The sequence below is a fragment of the Dipodomys merriami genome, unplaced genomic scaffold (assembly GCF_024711535.1).
Source record: "Dipodomys merriami isolate MVZ:Mamm:240054 unplaced genomic scaffold, mDipMer1.0.p SCAF_50, whole genome shotgun sequence".
Lineage (NCBI taxonomy): Eukaryota > Metazoa > Chordata > Mammalia > Rodentia > Heteromyidae > Dipodomys > Dipodomys merriami.
Genome location: NW_027206069.1, coordinates 6858507 through 6878361, shown reverse-complemented (window position 1 = coordinate 6878361; position 19855 = coordinate 6858507). Strand labels below are relative to the sequence as shown.

General features: G+C 50.3%; 1 protein-coding gene and 1 long non-coding RNA gene across 2 annotated transcripts in view; one reads left to right on the top strand and one right to left on the bottom strand.

Annotated features, from left to right (window-relative positions):
* Positions 1-4495: 4495 nt before the first annotated feature.
* LOC138810568 (uncharacterized) lies at positions 4496-10311 on the bottom strand. Its single transcript, XR_011367170.1, has 4 exons — positions 10100-10311; positions 8518-8723; positions 6309-6421; positions 4496-5200 (listed from the first exon to the last, which is right to left on the bottom strand). It is a non-coding gene; the product is annotated as an uncharacterized lncRNA (long non-coding RNA).
* Positions 10312-15179: 4868 nt separating this feature from the next.
* Positions 15180-19855, top strand: part of CUNH14orf132 (chromosome unknown C14orf132 homolog) — a 58503-nt gene continuing 53827 nt past the window's right edge. Inside the window, exon 1 of the mRNA XM_069997633.1 lies at positions 15180-15414. Coding sequence (XP_069853734.1) covers positions 15235-15414 — 180 coding nt within the window. The 5' untranslated portion in view covers positions 15180-15234. The remainder of the gene's footprint in view (positions 15415-19855) is intronic.

Genomic DNA, 19855 nt, shown 5'->3' with positions numbered 1-19855 from the left:
CTAACTTGTTTCAGAACCTGATATTTTCAGGGTTTTCGCATCCTATTTTTCTCACAGTGTGGGCTTTTAAATTGCAGGCCCACATGCTTCCTCCCAGAGTTGGTGTGTTTTGGTCCAAGGGGACTGCCCTCAATTGGTTGGATGCCACCAATGTTCCTAGGTGTACCACCATCTTACAGCCAGCCTTGACTTCTAAAATATTTATAAAGCATAGCATGGGCCCTCTTCTACCGTCTGAAATATTGAGCTGCCAAAGGTGAGCCAGACTTGCCAAGAGCAGGCTGCAGCCCTGTGCTCTGACTGGCGCTGTTCTGCACGGAGACACAGGAAACCAGCTCTTTTGTTAGAAATCAAATATTAATGGAGAGGGTGAATAATTGATTGTGAGTGCCTGAGAAACTCAGAGGAAATCCCCAAGAGGAGATTTTGGTGCACCAGATATGGAGCGATATGCAGCCGCTCGATTCACCCCGCCTCTCCCCCCAGGTTAAAGGGAGAGGTGCTGGTTCAGAACACCCCAGGTGGTCTGGGTGTGACCCCAGCTCACCTCTTGCTTAGGGGGCTGAGTGTCTCTGATCGCCTCTTGATCACTCTCACCTCAGCCACTCTGTTCTGTGCTCCAACAGACAAGGCTCTAGGACCTGCAGCTACAGGCTCCCGGGACCTAGAGCTCATGAAGGGAGAGCCAGGCTGAGGAAGTGCTCTGCCCACTCCCCTCCTCCCCGATGGAGCTCCCTGTGGGCTCCACCGGATGCTAACCACATCTTCCCTCCGGACCCTGCCCATGTAGCTCTCTCATTCTCTCTAGGCTCCGAGTACCTCCCCTTCCTCTCCGTGTGGGGGTGTGCGTGCGTGCATGCACGTGTGGACATGCGTGCAAGTATGTAGGCAGATCACAGCTCCCTGCAACCCTTGCCCAAAGGAAGGGAACCATCACTTATGTCACCGAAACCCTGCCCATATAATTATATTATGCTTAGGCTCACAAAATTGCCAACTTAATGGTTAAAAAACAAATGACCCATTAGTGGCCATCTCAAAGGTTTTAGCCTCTTATTAGGTTTGTTCTTTTCTCATACCTACCATATTCTACTTCTTATCACCACCTGCACTGATGCAGGAGGTACGTGAGCTTGAGCTGCTTGTTTAGCTTCTATCCATCAGTTTCTGCCAGACAGAAATGGCAATGGTAGAATCTGCTTTAGAGGGGGTGCCCTCAGGGTCAAATACACTAACACCAACTAGAACAGAGTGGTGTGTGGTCAGTTGATGTTGGGAAAGGACAATTGTACATTGGAAGAGCCAGGATAATTGGCTTGTGAGTGGGAAGGAAAGGATTTCCTCTGCAGTCTTCAATGGAGAAAAATGTCAGTCATTTCCATCTGTGGCCTTCCCGCGTGCGTGGACAGATCATTCATACATTCTATGTTAGCCTTGCAATTAGTCCTTCAAATGTCTACTACTATCTAAGTTGCCATGCACTGTGGAAATATGAGAGGCACATTCAGGACTCTCCTTTCCCTACCCCTGTCTCCTGGGGAGGGGGGAGACAGACGCAGAAGCTGAAAACCACCCTGCAGAGCACCAGAGGAAGCAGGGATGTGGAACACTGGGGGTGACATAGGACCCTAGAATTAGGGAATGTGGAGAAAGCAGCGTGGAGGGAAGGTAAGAAGGAAGACACAGTAGCTTGCATATAGGAATTAAAAGGCCAGCTGTGGCTGAACATTTCCTTGCTCAGCCCTGGTACACAAGAGGAACTTAATAACTAATGAGGCAGGCAGGAACGGCTCCATCGCTGATATGTATGCACCACACAGGTGTTCTCTAGAATAGTCTCTGATCTTTCCCCATAGGAGGCAGGGTCCCATGGAACCTCAGAGAGTACAGATACCTATGCCACTGGGGTATCTCTTCCTGCTCTCCTACTCACCCACCCCTGCCTTTGTCAAAAATGTCAGAACCCATAGCCGGGCACTGGTGGCTCACGCCTTAATCCTAGCTACACAGAAAGCTGAGATCTGAGAATCAGTTCAAAGCCAGCCCGGGCAGGAAAGTCCCGTGAGACTCTTATCTCCAATGAACCACCAGAAAACTGGATGGAAATGGTGCTGTGTCTCAAGTGGTAGAGCCCTTGCCTTGAGCTGAAGAGCTGAGAGACCGCGCTCAGGCCCAGAGTTCAAGCCCCACAACTGACCAAAACAAAAACAAACAAAAAAGTCAGAACTCAGAGGTATGGTATCTGGAGCTCTGGAAGAGAAAGTGAGACACAAAGAGTCCTTCAGGCTAAGCAGCTTGGAATAAGCCTTCAAATGTAATTCACTCACTCATCCATTCCCTCTTTTATTCATTCTCTTAATAAATATATGTTGAGTATGCACTGTGTGTACCTGGCCAGGGCTACAGAAAGAAACAAACACAATAACAGTATATACACATGGTCCATTCTTACATATCTGCTAGAGAGATATGTCCAGGCCAGATTGAGGCTCCTAGATACCCAATGTACATGGTTGTTTTTTCTTCTGATAGATTTGGGCAGTTTGCTGTGGGGGTGGCTCTAGGTCAGGGGCCAGGATGAAAACTACGACTGTCTATGAAAGACAACTTGAAGTATCATAACTCAGTGTAGGAAGCAAGGAATCTGAAGTCAAAAGACTGGATTTATCTCCGCTTAACTGTCCGTGTGACATAATGCCTTGCTACACTACCTTCTCACGTGCAACCTGGCTCACACCGGCTTGCTGGAGCATTGTGAGGATGAAGTAAAAATACACAGAGCATATGGCACCTGTAAGTCCCTCCATAACCTGTAGCTTTACCATGACAGGCCCAGAAGTTTTAGCTCACCTCCATGATCCACAGAATACCTCCATTTTGGAGGCCAGAGGGTGCTCTCCATGCTGCTGATATGTTTTGTGCTGGCTCATAGCCTCTCACCTCTGTCAGGATGAGATACAAATACGTCTTCAGAGAGGTCCCCCATTTAGTACAGGGAGCCAAAGGTTCACACCTGTGATCCTAGCTACGCAAGAGGCTGAGATCTGAGGATCAAAGGTCAAAGCCAGCCTGGGCTTTATCTCCAATAAACCACCAGAAAACTGGTGGCTCAAAGTGGTAGAGCACTAGCTTTGAGCACAAAAAAAGTCTCAGGGACAGTGCCCAGACTCTAAGTCCAAGGCGCACAACCGACCAAACAAAACAAAACAAAAAACCAAGATCCCCAGCAAGGACTCTCCCCATGCTCACGGTTTGCGCGGCGGTCGAATATCAAATGTTCCAGAGGAAACTGTGGAAAGAAGATTAGCAACCACCTCACAGCAGCAGGAGGAATATTAACCAGCGAGAGGCAAAATATGGTGGTGTTTAGAACCCAGTTTCCATCGGCAGGACACCGGGGCAGTCAATCCTACCTAGATGGCTCTAGATGAGTGACTCAAATTCTCTGGGCTTCCTGACTCCTAAACAGAGTCATAATACTTACCTCACGGTGCGGCAGTGATTATTAAAATAACTACCATGTGTGAATTGATAGTACTAGCTTGTTACTCTAAATTCCAAACGATATATATGAAAGGTGTTTAGAGCCGTGTCTGGCAGAGTAAGCAACCAATAAAAGAATGCTCTTAGCCTAGAAGCAAGCACCTGTGTGCACAGAGGTGAAGCAGTACACCGATCCCCAAACACCCCAACAGCTTGCAGTGACTAATTAGCAACCAAAGTTGTGCTTCTTGGCACTGGGACAGTGGCATTCACTACATATATCATTGTGATCAATATAGAGAAGAAATTCTCTTCTATCCCGATTTTATAAGGAAGGCCCACAGGACAATGAAGTACCTGATTTTGACCCCAGTCCTGTCTGATTCCTGAGCCCGTGTGCCTGAACATTTTAGAGGAATCTCCCACCATCCAAGACACTTCTTGGACTCTTCCCATTCCCAGTTCTGTGTGCCATACCAGTGAATTGCTGACTTCCGGTCTTGGGCGACAGCCCAAGGAAAGGAAAGAGGAGTACAATATAAGAAGGACACATCTTACAAACCACTGGACATCCAGGGAGGAATGCGGAGTCACCCATACCTGCTGTTTTTCTCTTGAGATCACCAGCTTCCACCTGGTGACCACCTGGAAATCACGTCTAGCTCTCTCCACTGATAACCTCCTTCTGACTCCTGCTCAGTGGGCGGCCTCTGCCACTGCCTGCTGTGTGAAGTCCTTTGCCATCTCTGAGCCTCCTTCTCCTCTCAGGTGATTCTGATCATTGCTTTCCCTTGGAAGGTAGTGCTGAGAGGCCAGGAACATGGTGGGTGGGTATGTTTTGATAAACTGCAATGTTCTAGATAATGCATCTCTGCCATTCTCTCATGACACAGAGAAGCAGGACACTCGTAGACCCGCTCAAGTATGAGCCCCACAGCAAGCAGACCCCTCCCCCGTCTCAGAAGCCACTGGCTAGAAAACAAGCTCCACCCCCACCCCATTGGTGTGCCCAATCACATTCTGCATGATTCACTTCCCTCAATAAGCTGCTGCTTCGGGGCGTGGTCTCCAAACTGCCAACACATCAACCCCTTGAGAGTGGGACGGACAATGTGCATCCAAGTCTTTTAAGATTCCGTGTTCTGTGCAGCCGAGGAGCACAGGCCCTGTGTGCAGATGATTTTCCACTGGCATGACACCGAGGGAGGCCTGGCCAGTCTTTGCTATGTCCTCAGCTTAGCTAGCACACTTCCTCCCGGTGCTGGTTGGAGGTGTGATTTGCATTTGTGAAACGGCGATGATCATAAGCGTTGGTCTCATAGGGTTGCTGCAGGAATTGAGCACGTTTACAAATGTAGAACACTGAGTTTGAAACCCAGCAAGGAATCTGTGATGGCTCCTGTCACCATGATGCAGCCTGAGCGTGGGGAAGGGTGACCGGTGGCCTGGGGCCTGCTGCGGGCTCTTCCCCAAATTCCCGCAGGAGCCTCTGCTCGGAGCAGCGGCGTAAGCCTCATCTCTCCCAGGAAGCAGTCTTCCCCTCCTCTGTGCCCCCCGAGAGAGGAGGCACCCCACAGACACCCACAGATCCTCATCCGCACTCTCTCCATGATATTTCAGCATTGTCAGCATCTTCTCCCTCCAACAATGGGACCTTGGGATAGACAGAACATTCCAGAGCAGACAGAACCTTCCAGGCCTCTGGTGTCCCCAGCTCCTGCATAGAACAGACCAAGGCACATGAGGAATGGTTTCAGTACATGGGATTTAAAATAAGGGCTGGGAAGGTGGCTCAGTGGTAGAGAGCTTGCCTTGGATGCCTGAGGCCCTGGGTTCGATTCCTCAGCACCACATAAGCAAAAAGAAAAAAGCCGGAAGTGGCGCTGTGGCTCAAGTGGTAGAGCGCTAGCCTTGAGCTGAAGAGCTGAGGGATAGCACCCAGGCCCAGAGTTCAGGTCCCACGACCGGACCAAAAAATAAATAAATAAATAAATAAATAAATAAATAAATAAATAAATAAATAAATAAATAAACAAATAAATAAATAAATAAATAAATAAATAAAATAAAAAATAAAATAAATGAGATGTGTCTGAATTAGAGCCCAAACTGTCTTTCAACCCAAAGCTACCCACCAAGCCGGCCAGCCTCATGTCTACAGGGGATGGGTTGGGGGTGACAGTACATAGAAAGAAAATTAGCTGGGGTTGGAGGCATGGCTCCGGGGGTAGAATGCCAGCCAATGAGAAACAGCATCAGATACTGAGTTCAAGTCCCAGCCTTGGAAGGGGGGGGAGGGGGGAGGGAGGGAGGGGGAGAGGGAGAGGGAGAAGGAAGGAAAGGATGGAAAGAAGGAAGGAAGGAAGGAAGGAAGGAAGGAAGAGAGAGAGGGGAAGAAGATTAGATTCCTCCCAGCAAAAAAGAAATTAATTCTGCCTAGAAATAACCCCCTGATGGGTCTCCTGGGGAGACATTAGGACCCACAGCTCCCATTGGCGGGAGCTACTTCCTGCCCAAGTTTCGTTCCCTTGCTGCTGAGATCTCTTCTCCCACTCAGCAGTCAGCCTGCCTGGGCCTGAGGGATGGCGGACAATTACAGGAGACTAAACATCTCAGCAGCCCAGAGGGACCTTCCACCAGCCAACAGGAAGCCATTCCTCTTCCCTTTAAACTGTTTATTCAACTCCAAAGTGAAACACAGCAAGGAACTACAATTTTCTCCGCCTCCAATTAGCCCACTATTTCAATGCTGGGGTTTTTCTCTCTTTAATAAAATCTCTGCATAACACTGGGAGTAGAGTACCTTTCCCTCAGGGACTACCCACCTTGAAAGCTTATCAAATGTGGAGTCTCCTAAGAAATAGCTGTGAGACCTTTGGCCAATCAGGTTTCATCTTTCTGAGCTTCAAGGTCAGAAGATCCGGGCAGCAAGGCCTGTCTGAACAATGCAGAGACGTCAGGAGGCAAGGTGGCGGCTAAGTTAAGGACATTTGGCTGACTTCTGTGAATGAGCCTTGACCTTGTGCGGGCTCTGGGTAGCTAGGGATAAAAGGAAGTGCAGCCTGCCTAGTCCCAGGGAGTGAATCCAGGAACAATGCCTGTCTTTATGGTAAACCTCTCCCTCTTCCAGGCACTTCTTTAAGATTTAAGACAGGACATTGGTCGATGGAACATAAGAAGAAATTTTCTGAAGAGCTTCTAAAAGGAAGACAGATGGAATATAAACATAGGAGATGTTTAGAATCGCTGAATGTTGGTGTGCATCTATCTGCGGAGATGTCTGGAAGTGTTGCAGCCATCTTGTGGCCATGAGGAGACAGATCTGGGAACAATGCCTAGCTCACAAAGGTGACAGACAGAAAGCACATGGGAAGGGAGCACATGAGAGAAAGCTGTGGAGCCAGAGTTAACCGCCCCATTCCTGTCTCTACTCGAAGTTCTGCCACATCTCCAGCATTGCTTGTGGTGGTTAATTGGAAATGGTGTCTATTTTTCACCCTGAGTTGGCCTCACACCATGATCCTCCCGATCTCAGCCTCCTGAATAGGACTTCAGGTGGGAGCATTCGTGCCTGGCTGAGCTCTGTTTCTAACCCTCTGAGTCAAGTGCTCCTCTCCTGAACCTCAAAGAGAGTCAGCCGTGGGTACTTGCACAGACTCCCACACCTGGTGTCAGGGCTCGAGTCGGGGTAGGAGAAGGCCATTCATGCCTCAGCCACTAACAGGCTGAGATGATAATTGTAAGGCCACACCTTTCCCCACCCATACCCTAGATAAGGCCTAGCGCAGGCCCAGACTCTCTCTCTCTGTGTTCTATTCTAGCTCTCTCTCTCTGTTCTTACCTCTCTCTCTGTTTGTTTCTAGCTCTCTCTCTGTTCTTTTCTAGCTCTCTCTGCTCTCTCTCTGCTCTAGCTCTTTCCTCTCTTTCCCAGCTCTCTCTCATTCCCAGCCACGTGGAGTGCCAACCTTGCCTGGTCCCAGCAGGTCTACTGAATAAACCTACCCCTTACCTGAATACCATGTGAGTGCTACTGTTCTTACTTCTCTCTCTGCTCTTTTCTAGCTCTTTCCTCTCTTTCCCAGCTCTCTCTCATTCCCAGGCCTTTCCCAGCCACGTGGAGTGCCAACCTTGCCTGGTCCCAGCAGGTCTACTGAATAAACCTACCCCCTTACCTGAATACCACGTGCGTGCTGGTGCTGTTCTTACTCGGCTACCTCTTTTTAAAAACCTAACAATAATGACATGGAACTGCGTGGGCTTGGTGCCCTGCCAGCTTGGCTCCTCAGCCCTAAAACAGCGTGGTGGTCACCCACATGTGATTGCTCTCAGCACACCTCTGCATTCGTGTGTGTGTGTGTGTGTGTGTGTGTGTGTGTGTGTGTGTGTGTGTGTGTGTGTGTGTGTGTGTGTGTGTACTGAGGCTTGAACTCAGGGCCTGGGTGCTATTTCTTCATTATTTTTTGCTCAAGGCTAGAGCTCTTCCACTTGAGTCACAGCTCCATTTCTGGCTTTTTGCTGGTGAAGAGGACATAAGAGCCTCTCAGGTTTGTCCCCCTAACCTAGCTCCAAACTGTGATCCTCAGACTTTCAGCTTCCTGGGTAGCTAGGATTCTAGGTGTGAGCCATTGGCCCCCGCTACCCTTCTGCTTCCTGTAGCAATTGCTCTCTTTTCCTTGCTAAAACTTTAAAAAACAAACAACAATAAAAAAAACCCAGCTCCCCAGGAAATCAGGTTTCTACAAACGTGCACCAAATATTTCCCAGACCGAAGAGGGTTTTGCAAACAGAGTGCCACGTCAACATCTTCTAATAATACAATACTCTGTCCTCAAAGATGCGCTACGGACCTGTGGCTGCCTCGCGCCTGCCGCTGACTCATCTGCTCTCAGAAGAGGACGGAGCAGTGCGGCCGTCTTCCCAGCCCAGCCAGCTGTGCTCAGCTCTCCACCTCCAGCGCACTGGCTGCTCACCTTGCTGGTGCCCAGGGGACAGGGGACAGCCTCACCTCCCACCCGGGAAGTCGTCGCCACAAACCTGGCAGCCTGTGTGTCAGGAGACCCCAGGTCTTGGCCTGGTGAGAATCCATCCCGGTGACTTCCATCTCCACTGGACAGAGGCCAGCACCATCTCCACAGCCCCGCCTCGCCCATCGGGGTGTCTGGAACTTAGGTGTCAGTACTCGTGCATATTTGGCCAGAGACCAGCTTCTGCCGCTCCATCTGGGCCTCAATTTACCCATCCTGAAAATGGGGATTAAACACCCACTACAAAGCATTAGCCAGTGAATGTGTACAGAAGCTCCTGGCCTGGTACTAGGCAGTGACAGGTGTTTGTGAAGTAAAGCTTTCCCCTAGATTTCCGGTACCCTCTGATTATCTGGGTGATCCAGGGTGTCCCCAGGTGGGTGCCCACCCCTGGCAAGTAACATTCTCTTCCTGGCTCTTCCTGGAGTCTCCTGCCAGCACGTACATACGCCCCAGGAATTTGTGTTTTCCTCATACCTGTCTTATCCTAACCCTGGGCCCCTCCCGCTGTCTGCAGTCAGAGCAGTGATCCATTTACACCAGCCAACGGGACAGCCCAAGCCAGCGCCTGGGTTAGAGCAGGATGAAAAGCAAGCAGCATAAATGACGAATTCCAGCAGTATTCAGAGAAGTTGTGGTTTTGTCAGTGCCAGGGTTTGAACTCAGAGCCTTGTGCTTCCTAGGCAGGGATCCTACTGCTTGAGCCATATCCCCAATCCTAGTAATTTTTTGGGATAGAGTCTTGTGGTTTTTATTGATTGATTGATTTTGGCCTAGAACTTCAGCTCAGTAGCTGGGATGATGGGCATGGGTTACCACACCTGGCCTCATTGATGGAATCCTAAGGACGGTGAGATTGTGACTTTCCATCAGTCAGACCCAGGGTGGCCTGGGACTTTCATTAAATACACACACACACACACACACACACACACACACACACACCTGGGATCCACTGAAGCCCACAGGAAGTCCTGTAGGCTCCCTGTTAGGTTTGTACCTCCTAGCTCAGCGGCGAACAGAGGGGAAGGCTCTGTATTCTCCAGGTATGACTCCGCCGCCCCTCTGAGCAAGGCGCAGCCTGCCCCACACGCGCTGAGCTCTGCCTATGGGAGGCTCAGTTTCCCCGTCTATGAAATGGGCCTAAGCCCCTGTGTGGACGGCAAGCACAGTGAGCGATGCAAGCTCGTATGCACAAAGCCATGCCACTGCCCCTGCGCAGGCTGGAATTAATGTCCCTCTGGCTTTCACACACCACCAACCAATCTGCTTAAAAAGCGATGGCTTCCTTGGTCCTCAGTCCTCCCCGCTCTTCGTCCTTCCCTCCTCGCTCCCTCCTTCTCCCTCACAGGAAGAAAGCTGGTCTAAAAAAAGAAGGAAAAACTGCCACCCTTGCCATCTCCTCTTTCCCTTTCCTACCAGCCGCTGTTACCATGGTAACCCAAAGCCGTTCACCTTCCTCTTTAGGGCCCTGCCTCCTCCCTTACCTGCTGCGTGCTGCTTGCATGCCTGGTTGGTCTTCTCCCTGGCCACCCCCCCACATTCAGGGGGGAGGGGTTCCCCTAAATTTCACAGCTGGCTCCTCACGTTACCTGCTGTCTCCAGGGGCAGGAAAGACCATCCCAAACAGCTGCCTGCGGCCATCATTCACACGCTGCTCAGGTGCAGATGGCAGGTGTCAGAGAGAATTTGTCGGTGCCTGTCACGTGGAGGAAGAGGACTCATTATTTCACGTAAGGGGAAACTGAGGCCCAGAGCAGCACAGAGACTGCCCAGGTGCTGCCGCCGCTGACAAGAGAGGCCATCTCAGAACCTATGTCTTCGAGTGGATCTGGTGAGTTCTGCGTGTTTGTGATCATGAACCCTAGTCAACACCCCCAACCACACACACACACACACACACACACACACACACACACACACACACACACACACACACAGTGTCTGCAGGTGCAATCCAGCCTTGGAGCCATGGGAACGGGCAGGGCTGGCCAGTCCTCCCGGATGCCCTGGCTCTGGCTGCCCCCAGTGGAGTCAGGACCCAGAGCTCCTAGGGAATGGCTTTCTGTCCTAGCTAAGGCAGGCCTCCCCCCCCCCAGCTTCCTGTGGCAGCAGACTTACAGGTGCCCACAGAGCATCCCTTCTCCCCTGCCCGGCCTGGCTTCCGACCATGCCGCTGCTGGGGCGGGCAGTTGGCGCTGTTCTGCTTACCTGGCAGCTCCCCGCTGGGAGCTGAGGGCACCCAAACCACGCTATCCCCAGGCAGCGGATGCTTTTTTAAAGCACACACCACCCCCCTCTTCTGCTCCATTATGAAGTTTGCTCAGAGCCTGGTGGCTATGGTTCACCCCTGTAATCCTAGATACTCAGGAGGCTGAGCTCAGAGGGACATGGCTCAAAGTCAGCTCTGACAGAAAAGACTGTGAGACTCCTGCCTCTAATGAACCACCAAAACGACAGAAGTGGAGCTGTGGCTTGAGTGGTAGAGCACTAGCCTTGAGCAGAAAAGCTAAGGGACCGTGCTCAGGCCCTGAGTTCAAGCCCCAGTTTGCACACACACACACACACACACACACACACCACTCACACACACACAAGTTTGTTCCTCAGCCCTAACTCTACCTGCTTGAGAAAGGGAGAAGGGAGGGGGCCCCCACTGTGGGAAGAATGTGGGGTTCCTCATAGGGGGCTTGTCGAAGCAAAGGGGTTCCAAGGAGCTCTGCTCACTCATCCCAGAGTCCTGGACAATAGGCCCCACTCTCATAGCTCATGTTTTCAGGGGGGAGAGGGAGGAGGGCTGTAGGTCAAACCCTGGTGCAATGAACCTTGCTAACCTGGCCCCGGCTGCCTTCCAGGCACTCAAACAGACACACTCAATCTCCTCTGGGAGTGTGCATGTGTGTGTGTGCATGCACACGCGTGTGTCCGCATGCACACCAGTACTGGGGCTTGAACTCAAGGCATTGTGCTCCCAGTTGGCTTTTCATGCAAGGGTGTCCCTGAACTTGTTTTGCTCTGGAATAACTGGAATAGGAGTCTCACAGACTTCCCTGCCTGGGCTGCTTTGAACCTAGATCTTCATAGCTCAGCATCCCGGGCAGCTAGAATTACAGGCATGAGCTACCACACCCAGCTTGTGGTCTGCATTTCACCATAGCTAAACCCAGTCCACTTTTGGAGCACACAGTATTTACAATGCTCCCCTCAGTGGGGAAAAAAACATTTTTCTTATCAGGATTAACATTTATTTTTACTTCAAATTGTTTTTTTTTTTGGTTAAAAATAAACAAGCTATTAAACAAGCTCTTAAGCTGGGGGGCAGTGGCTCATATCCATAATCCTTTTCAGGAGGCTGAGATATGAGGATTATGGTTTGAAGCCAGCCAGAGCTTATCTCCAATTAACCATCCAAAATCCAGAAATGGAGGTGTGGCTCAAGTGGTAGAGCACCAACCTTCAGCAAAAAAGGCTGAGACAGTGCCCAGGCCCTGAGTTTAAGCCGCAGGATGGGCATGTTTGCACACACACACACACACACAAAGAAACTCTAGCTATAACATACAAGTTGCTTTAAGCATATAACTCTGGTAGATTATTTCACAGCAGAACTAAAATCTGCATTTGCCACAAATCTTCAGTTCACACCCTCCATTACCGGTTTGGAGCCTGAGTGTTAATCAAACTCTAGGGGGCGCCCAGGATGCCGAGACCGGAACAGCACAGACGCTGCCTCTTCCCTTGCAGGCCCCGGGCTCTCTCCTTGTTGCTTCTGGAGCTTCTGTTCCACACTCACAACCACCACATGGCTCAGTGGGGACAAGGACCTGGGTCACACCTGAAGGATTGGACACAGCTCACAGTGTACAACGGGCTCTCAGGTGAATACACCTTGCCCGGACCCTCCTCCTACCTTCCATGGTGCAGAACAAATCACTCCCTGGAGGACAAGATATATAACGGGCTATTGGAGGGACCACAACTGTGATCAGAAGTTATCAGTAGCCACACAGTTGGCTAGAATACAGAGCAACAAAAGATACCGCCCAGGGGAAGGGGCTGCCATGCCTGGCATTGCTTAGGGCCGCCTGCATCTGAGGATAATTGAAACCCAGGCTATTTTTATTCTTGCAACATATACGTAGTACCATTTTAAACCACAGGGACCTTTCCGTGGGATAAAGTGCATACCCAATGCTGGGCAACTATCCCCACAGCTGTCCCCACACTTTGTCACTTTCCCAAAATGCAACTCTGTCCCCTTCGAAATGACAGCTCCCCACTCCCGTCCTCAGATGCTCTGCAGATTCCACACAACTTCGTGTCCCTGTGACTCTGGCTGCTCGAAGTACTGCATGTAAGTGGGATCATGGCTTATTTCACATTTCATGGCTTATTTCCTGTGTGGCAGGGGTTAGAATTTCACTCCTTTTTAAGTCTGCATAGTATTCCATTATGTGCATACGCCACATTTGTGTGTGGACACTGTGTTTCTTCCACTCCTTGGCAATTATGGACAGCGTTACTCTAAATGTGAGTATGCAGACTGAGGGCTTGACTGCAGTTCTTTAGGTAAACACTAAGATGTAGAATTTCCATGTCCAGGTGATAATTTTCTGTTTAATTTTTGAAGAACTGCATCACTTAAATTCCTGTCAACAACACACATATATTTAATTTCTCCATATCCTTGACCACATTTGTTATTTAGTTTTATTTTATTTATTCTTGAAGGCAGGTTCTCACGGGAGCTGGTCTGGAACTCATGATCTTGCTGTCTCAGTTTCTCAGTGCTGGGATTAAAGATGTGTACCACCATGGTGGCATTTTTCTCTAAAAGTCTTTACAAACAGTATGTACACTTGTGGCCTGTGCCCAAGGCAGAGAACACACAGCACAGCTTGCCCTTCACATTTTCCAGGCGTGACCTCTGCCCTCAGCAAACACACCTGCTTTCCAGCATGGAGTGCTGCCATTGCAAGCCCAGACCCTCCCTCCATCCCTCGTGGAGATGTGACGGGAAAAGACGCGGTGGCTACAAGGAATGTAGATGTCCCATCCCCTCCTTGCTCGCGCTTGAAGGATCTAAATCGTCTTACAAATCCCTTTGTTGCCTGTAAGGTCCACTTCTGTATGTGGAGCAGACTCGGCCCTCCTCGCATATTCTAGTTCCTGTCAGTAATAGTAACTGCAGGTACTAGAGAGATTGGCAGCATCTTACACACCAATTCCTAATTTTGCCAAAGAGTTGTGGTGAATGCATCTGTGAACACACAAAGATTAGAAGTAAGGTAAAAGGGTCCAAACAACTTGGAAAACTGTTTCCTTTCAGTTACATCAGATGAGCCTTTAAAACAAGACTTACCCAAACAATCACAAACAAGGCCATACTAAAGCCAACAGCACAGCTATTTTTTATTGCAGCATTATTCACCATAGCTAAGATATGGAACCAACCCAGATGCCCCTCAGTAGATGAATGGATCAAGAAAATGTGGTATGTGTGTGTGTGTGTGTGTGTGTGTGTGTGTGTGTGTGTGTGTGTGTGTGTGTGTGTGTCTGTGTGTGTGTAATGGAATTCTATGCATCCATCAGAAAGAAAGACACCTCCCCATTTGTTAGGAAACGGAAAGACTTGACTGTGAGTAGGGTAGGGTCTGCTGGCCATCCAGGAGTGTACCTTACACTGCCATTTTGCTGAAATTTCAAAAGAGAGCAAAGCCAAACATGTGTGAAACAGATTTTCAGTATTTTATTATTTTTATTTTGATTTATTTATTTATTTTTTGGGTCCGGTCATGGGGCCTGAACTCTGGGCCTGGGCGCTGTCCGTCAGCTCTTCAGCTCAAGGCTAGCGCTCTACCACTTGAGCCACAGCGCCACTTCCGGCTTTTTTCTTTTTGCTTATGTGGTGCTGAGGAATCGAACCCAGGGCCTCATGCATGCAAGGCAAGCGCTCTACCACTGAGCCACCTTCCCAGCCCAATTTTCAGTATTTTATAAGCCTGGACATTAGTATACATTGCTTACTTTGATCATTACTATTTCCAATGACAATCTGAGCTGGATGGAGTGGGGGCACACTGGAGTTTGGAGAGGACTCCCAGTGCAGAAACCGGCATCCCTGAAAGCTCCCTCAGGAAGTAGAACATGAAAGAAATTCTGAAGGAGTAGGCGCTTGATTCCTTTAGCACAGGCTCTGGGCAGAAATAATAGCAGGTATTGGAATGGCATTGCTTTTTAGGGCTGAATCATAGTCCATTTTGTGTGTGTGTGTGTGTGAGAGAGAGAGAGAGAGAGAGAGAGAGAGAGAGAGAGAGAGAGAGAGAGAGAGAGAGAGAGAGAGAGAGAGAGAGAGAGAGAGAGAGTGACATTATTTTGCTCATCCGTGAGCACATGGACTACATACACCCATGTCATTTACTATCCAGCTATCCAAAGTTAACACTGAATAACTTCCCGCAGTTTGCCAGACCCCGTTTGAAATGCTGGCAAGGCTCCAGTTAAGCTAGCCTTGTGTTATCTGGCCACTCCCAGACCATCTCACCTAGAAGTCATCTGCTTCCTGTGAATCTCCAGGCTCCCCTGGCTGTCCAAGCAGCCAGTGGAGCAACAAAGGCTGCGCCCGGCCACTGACAGTCACTTCCTCCTCTTTTGGGCACGAAGGATGCGACAGGTCACACCAAAGACAGTCTGAATCGACAGGAAGGTTGTGCAGAGCTGACTGTGGATGATGGCCCAGCCTGGATCAGGTAACGGCGGAGGAGGCCTCAGCACTGACTTGAGTCTCTGTCCAGAGGGAGGGGCTCAGAATGCAGAAGGTGACCTTGGACAAAACTTCAGTCTGCTCCTGGACTGGGCACCAGTCCCCCCAAACCTAACTGGAAATGAAGTCCTTATGGCTGACAAGGTAGGCAGTGACTAATTATGCTAATATTTGCCCTGAGTTCTGAGGATTGCAATGTGATTAGAGAACAATTTTGGAAACAGTGATTTGTTTGCTCTCTGTCCCTAATCATTTGCTAAATGATTCTCCATAATTGCACATAATAGCTCTACACCCTTGGTGAGGCTAGCATAACCCAGGAATGAAGCCAAAATCCTTAATTCACAAAGACAGTGGGGCTGGGGTACCCAGTGCTCCATGAGTATCATCCAATAACCCACTGTATATTGTCCTGGTTTGTAGACAGATCTGGCCAGTAGCTCACCCAGGGCCTGGGGCAGGGCCTTCTCCCAGAAGGACATCTATAGGATGGTTCTAATGCAGACAGAGGGCACCGTGATGCCGTGATGCTACCAGGAGACCTGGGCTCCCCACCTGGCACATTTGGAGTGGGAAAAGAGACAGAATCACACTGAGGCATTAGGGGTCTTCCTGAGTCAAGAATCCATATCCAACCCCCAAGAACCCACACCCATCCCCCAAGAACTTGCACCCATCCCCCAAGAACCCAGGCTCATCCCCCAAGCCTCGAGGCTGCTGGGCCCCAGGCCTCTACGCCCAATGAGAAGAACCAAGTTCTGGGTCTGCATCCCTCTTTCAAGAGGCAAAGAAAGCCACGCCTCCCACTCACCCTGCACCCTGCCCACTTCAGCTACCACTTGGCTAAGGACAGGTGATTGGATGGATGTTAGACATAGTGGGGGAAAGTCCAGGACAGATCTTAGGGATCCAAGTTCCCAGGAATTTCCACCCCAAATTCAGCACACCTGGGCTAGTCAGAACCATGGACAGCAACCATCGCTTCTGGTTCCTGAAAGTAGCACTCCAAGCCTCTGAGCGTCTACATGTGGGAGAGACAGAGAGGCCCTGAAGTCTACTCCATGCCCAGGCAAATGAGATCAGAGATGACTGGCCACCATCAAGGGAAATACAGCTGTTCTGGCAAGCAGGACTCTGCTGTCCCTGTGGCACATGGCACCTGGGAGGCTGTTGGACTCTGGGCTCCTTGAAGCAAGAGCTGAACTGACTCACTGGTGTCACCAGAGTCTGCCACAGGGACATCCATAGAGAAGGGCTAGGTTCCTGGTTCTGAGTTCTAGGTCAAGCTAAATCTTCCAGGTACCTTCCTTTGTGCCAAGGCCAAGAAATGCTTCCCTGGAAAAGTCCCCTAAGATGCTGTGGTCCAGCCCTGCCTGTAGCCTAGTGGTGGCATCACCATTTGTAAGAGTGAGAACCTTCTCTGTGTTGCAGTGGCTGTGTGAATTCTCTCAAGAAGACTGAGCGTTGTGAATATATTCTGTGAATCTCTAGTGGTTAACATAGATATTTGTAGGGTATTTACATGAAACACTGTCAGATACAGATAAAAAAAGAGATAGAGAGGCAGAAAGAGACAAAGATGACAGACAGAGAGAGGAGGAGGAGAAAAAGGAGGAGCAAGAGGAAGTAGAGGAGGGGGAGGAGGGAAAGAGAGGAGAGGAGTCTCCCAAGAGAGACTTAGAGACACTAACACAAAGGGAAAAGAGCCTATCACTGGGTCATGATTATTGGTCAGTGGCCCACAAAACCAAATAAGACCCTTTTGAGCAGATATAGCTCACTGGCCATTGCTGAGATTGTCTGATGAAGAGGAGAAAGTAGACATTCTGACTTGCTGTTGGGTTAGAGTCAGCTCTGCCATCCTCAAACCCCAATCATGGAGGAGCAAGTATTGATTCTATTCATCTTCCCCACACACACACCCGTGTGCTCTGGGCAGCACCTTTGCATCCGCACATTCATCATCGGCTGCTGTGTCCGCAGGGCGGGGAGTAGGCCACGAAGCAAAGCCTCCACCAGAGGGTTACAGTTAGGTACAGTTAGGTAATGTGGCGCTTTCCAGCTTCTGTACCTACCTCTGCTCTTCCCTCCACAAATTTCTGTCCATCTGATCCCCCCCATTTCCCTCAGCTCCCCAACCACTCAGGGGCACTCAGACAGCATTCAGGACCCTGGGATGAGCCCCTCATCCCCACTGGTACCACAGAGATGAGTCTTGTATGTCCCTCCCTGGGCTTGTGCTCTAGAGAGATGTATCTCCTCCCTTCTTAAGTCTGGAATCCTGGAAGCGTGTGGAGTAGACCCTGGCTGATTTCTCAGCATCTCAGCCAGCTTCTCAACCCCCCTGCCGTGTAGTGATATGAAAGCTGAGGAACGTATTCTGGATCCAGGGCTGACTGTGCACTGCTTCATCTTCATCAGTAGGGATGGGTCATGAAATCAAGAGCTAGTCCAGGACATGGCGGTCAGCCAGAGTCAACAGGACCTGGAAGCTGGTCCAACCAGAAGAGCAGGGCTTTGCCATAGAGTGAATGGGGAAGAATTCCCTCTTCCCCTCACCCTCCCTCCCCGCTCCTCTTCCTTCTTTCCACACTCCTTCTCCCATTCCCTTTTACCCCAACCGATGAGGAAACATTGGCCCAATGGCTCCTTGAGTAGATCCCCCTTCTGGGGCTGGCCAGCATGGTGGATACCAGAGTGCCAGATGGAAGCAGATCCCCTGTGACTCCCGAGCCTCTGCTCCTCCAACCAAGGCCTGAGTTTCCGCATTGGCCAACCATGCACTCACGTCCAGAGCAAGCAAGACTGGGTTGGGTGGCTGTCGGGCACAGCTGAACCTCCCAATGCTCAGCCTGCTTCCTTTTGATCCATGGGCCCCAAACCCCACAGAAAAACACAGGAGACCCTGGAAAGACAGCGTGCTCCTTGGGTACAGCTCCATTTCTACTGCTGGTTATGACAGGAAGGGATGAAGGAGGGAGAAGTTGGCTGAGGAATGTGAAAGCCCTGACTCTCGAGTGAAAACGACTTCCTGGTGCAGACACTCACCCAGAGCCCACACTCACCCTGGGGCTCTGTGGATCCACGCGTCTGGCTAATCTCCTGTCCGGAGACCCAGACCTCCAGAGGCCTTTATTTAGAGGCTTCGTGTGTTCTGGATTTAAAGCAATTGTCAGGAAGTGCTGTTACGTCTAAGACTGCCAGAGTAATATTATTTGACATTCTTCTTTGGGTATCAGCATCACTCCTTTATCTTCATATCATAACCAGTCGTATCTCTCCAGGGCCTCGATCAATTATGCTCAACCTGTCAATGTTGGTTGTTGTTTTGTTTTCTCTGTGATTGATCTGTGCCTGCCTCCTGAGGTCCGGTACTGGTTAACTCTGGGCTAAAATCCCCAGGAGATTTTAGCTCCCCTGGGGCCAGGACCCCAGATGCCATGTACTGCCAGCCTACAGACACGGACCTCTGTCTCTTTAGCCAGAATGAAAGGCAGGGCAGCTTCCAGAAATGACTCTACAAAATGAAAGCCACTGTCCATTTGCCTCCACTCCAATATTTCCTATTGCACCACAGAAGATTACTTCACAAAACTTAAAAAAATCCACTTCAAAGCAACGTCCCTTCAAAGGCAGCCCCGTGGCGTGGCCACCCAGGCCGTCTGACCTTGGGTACGTGGCGTCTCCCTGTGGTAAGAAGCGCAGACAAGAAGCGGCTGGCATTAACCGAGTAGTGACTGAGCAGTGACTCTAGGCCAAGCACAGTGAATCTCCACAGCCAGCAAAAGTGAGGAAACTGAGGCACAAAAGATTCAGTAGCTAGTTCTGGCCCAGGACCCCTCAGGGCCAGCATTCAAATAAGTACAAATTCACATGAGATAATGCTTAGGATCCAAGGGCTGTGTTGTGAGAAAGCAGGCCGCTGGCACAGTCTGAGCATGAGCGTGGGGCCGCTCTCCCATGATGCTGTGGTGCGCAGGCCCTGCAGTCACCGCTCAGGTAAGAGCTGGGCGTGCTGATGGCCGCCACTCACCAGCCCACCCTCACCCCGACCCCAGAGTGAGCGCCACAGCCAACCAAAGAGACACGTCCAAACATGTCCATCTCGCGATTATGGGAGGCAAAGGATCGAGAGTAACCCAGGCCTCCATCCCCAAGGGAGCGGAGGAGAAAATCCAGCGTCCACATTGCCATAGTTGTTGGCAAGAATTCAAAACTGAAGGACTCGAGGGGCGGGGGAGGTGACAAAGCAGCGCCCATTATTCAGGTTGTCAGTGATGCAGGTCCATTTGTGCCCCCGGTCACACACCTTCCTGAGCGCATGACTGTGTGTAGAAGGACCTCCATGGTGCACACAGCGTGTGTGAAGACTGGGAAGCTAATGAGATGAAAGACCAGGAATCCCCCCTGCCCCAGAAGTCACTGCCCAGAGCTTCTAGAATCTTCCTGGGCAGGTACAACATAATCACTGTAGTATAGACACCAGACGACTCTTGCTGAGCCCTCCCCTCCCCGCCCTCCTGCTTCGAGCGCCCTCTGCAGGTGGCCTCTAGAATATCCTTGCTCCACTTGCCTGCCCATTCTT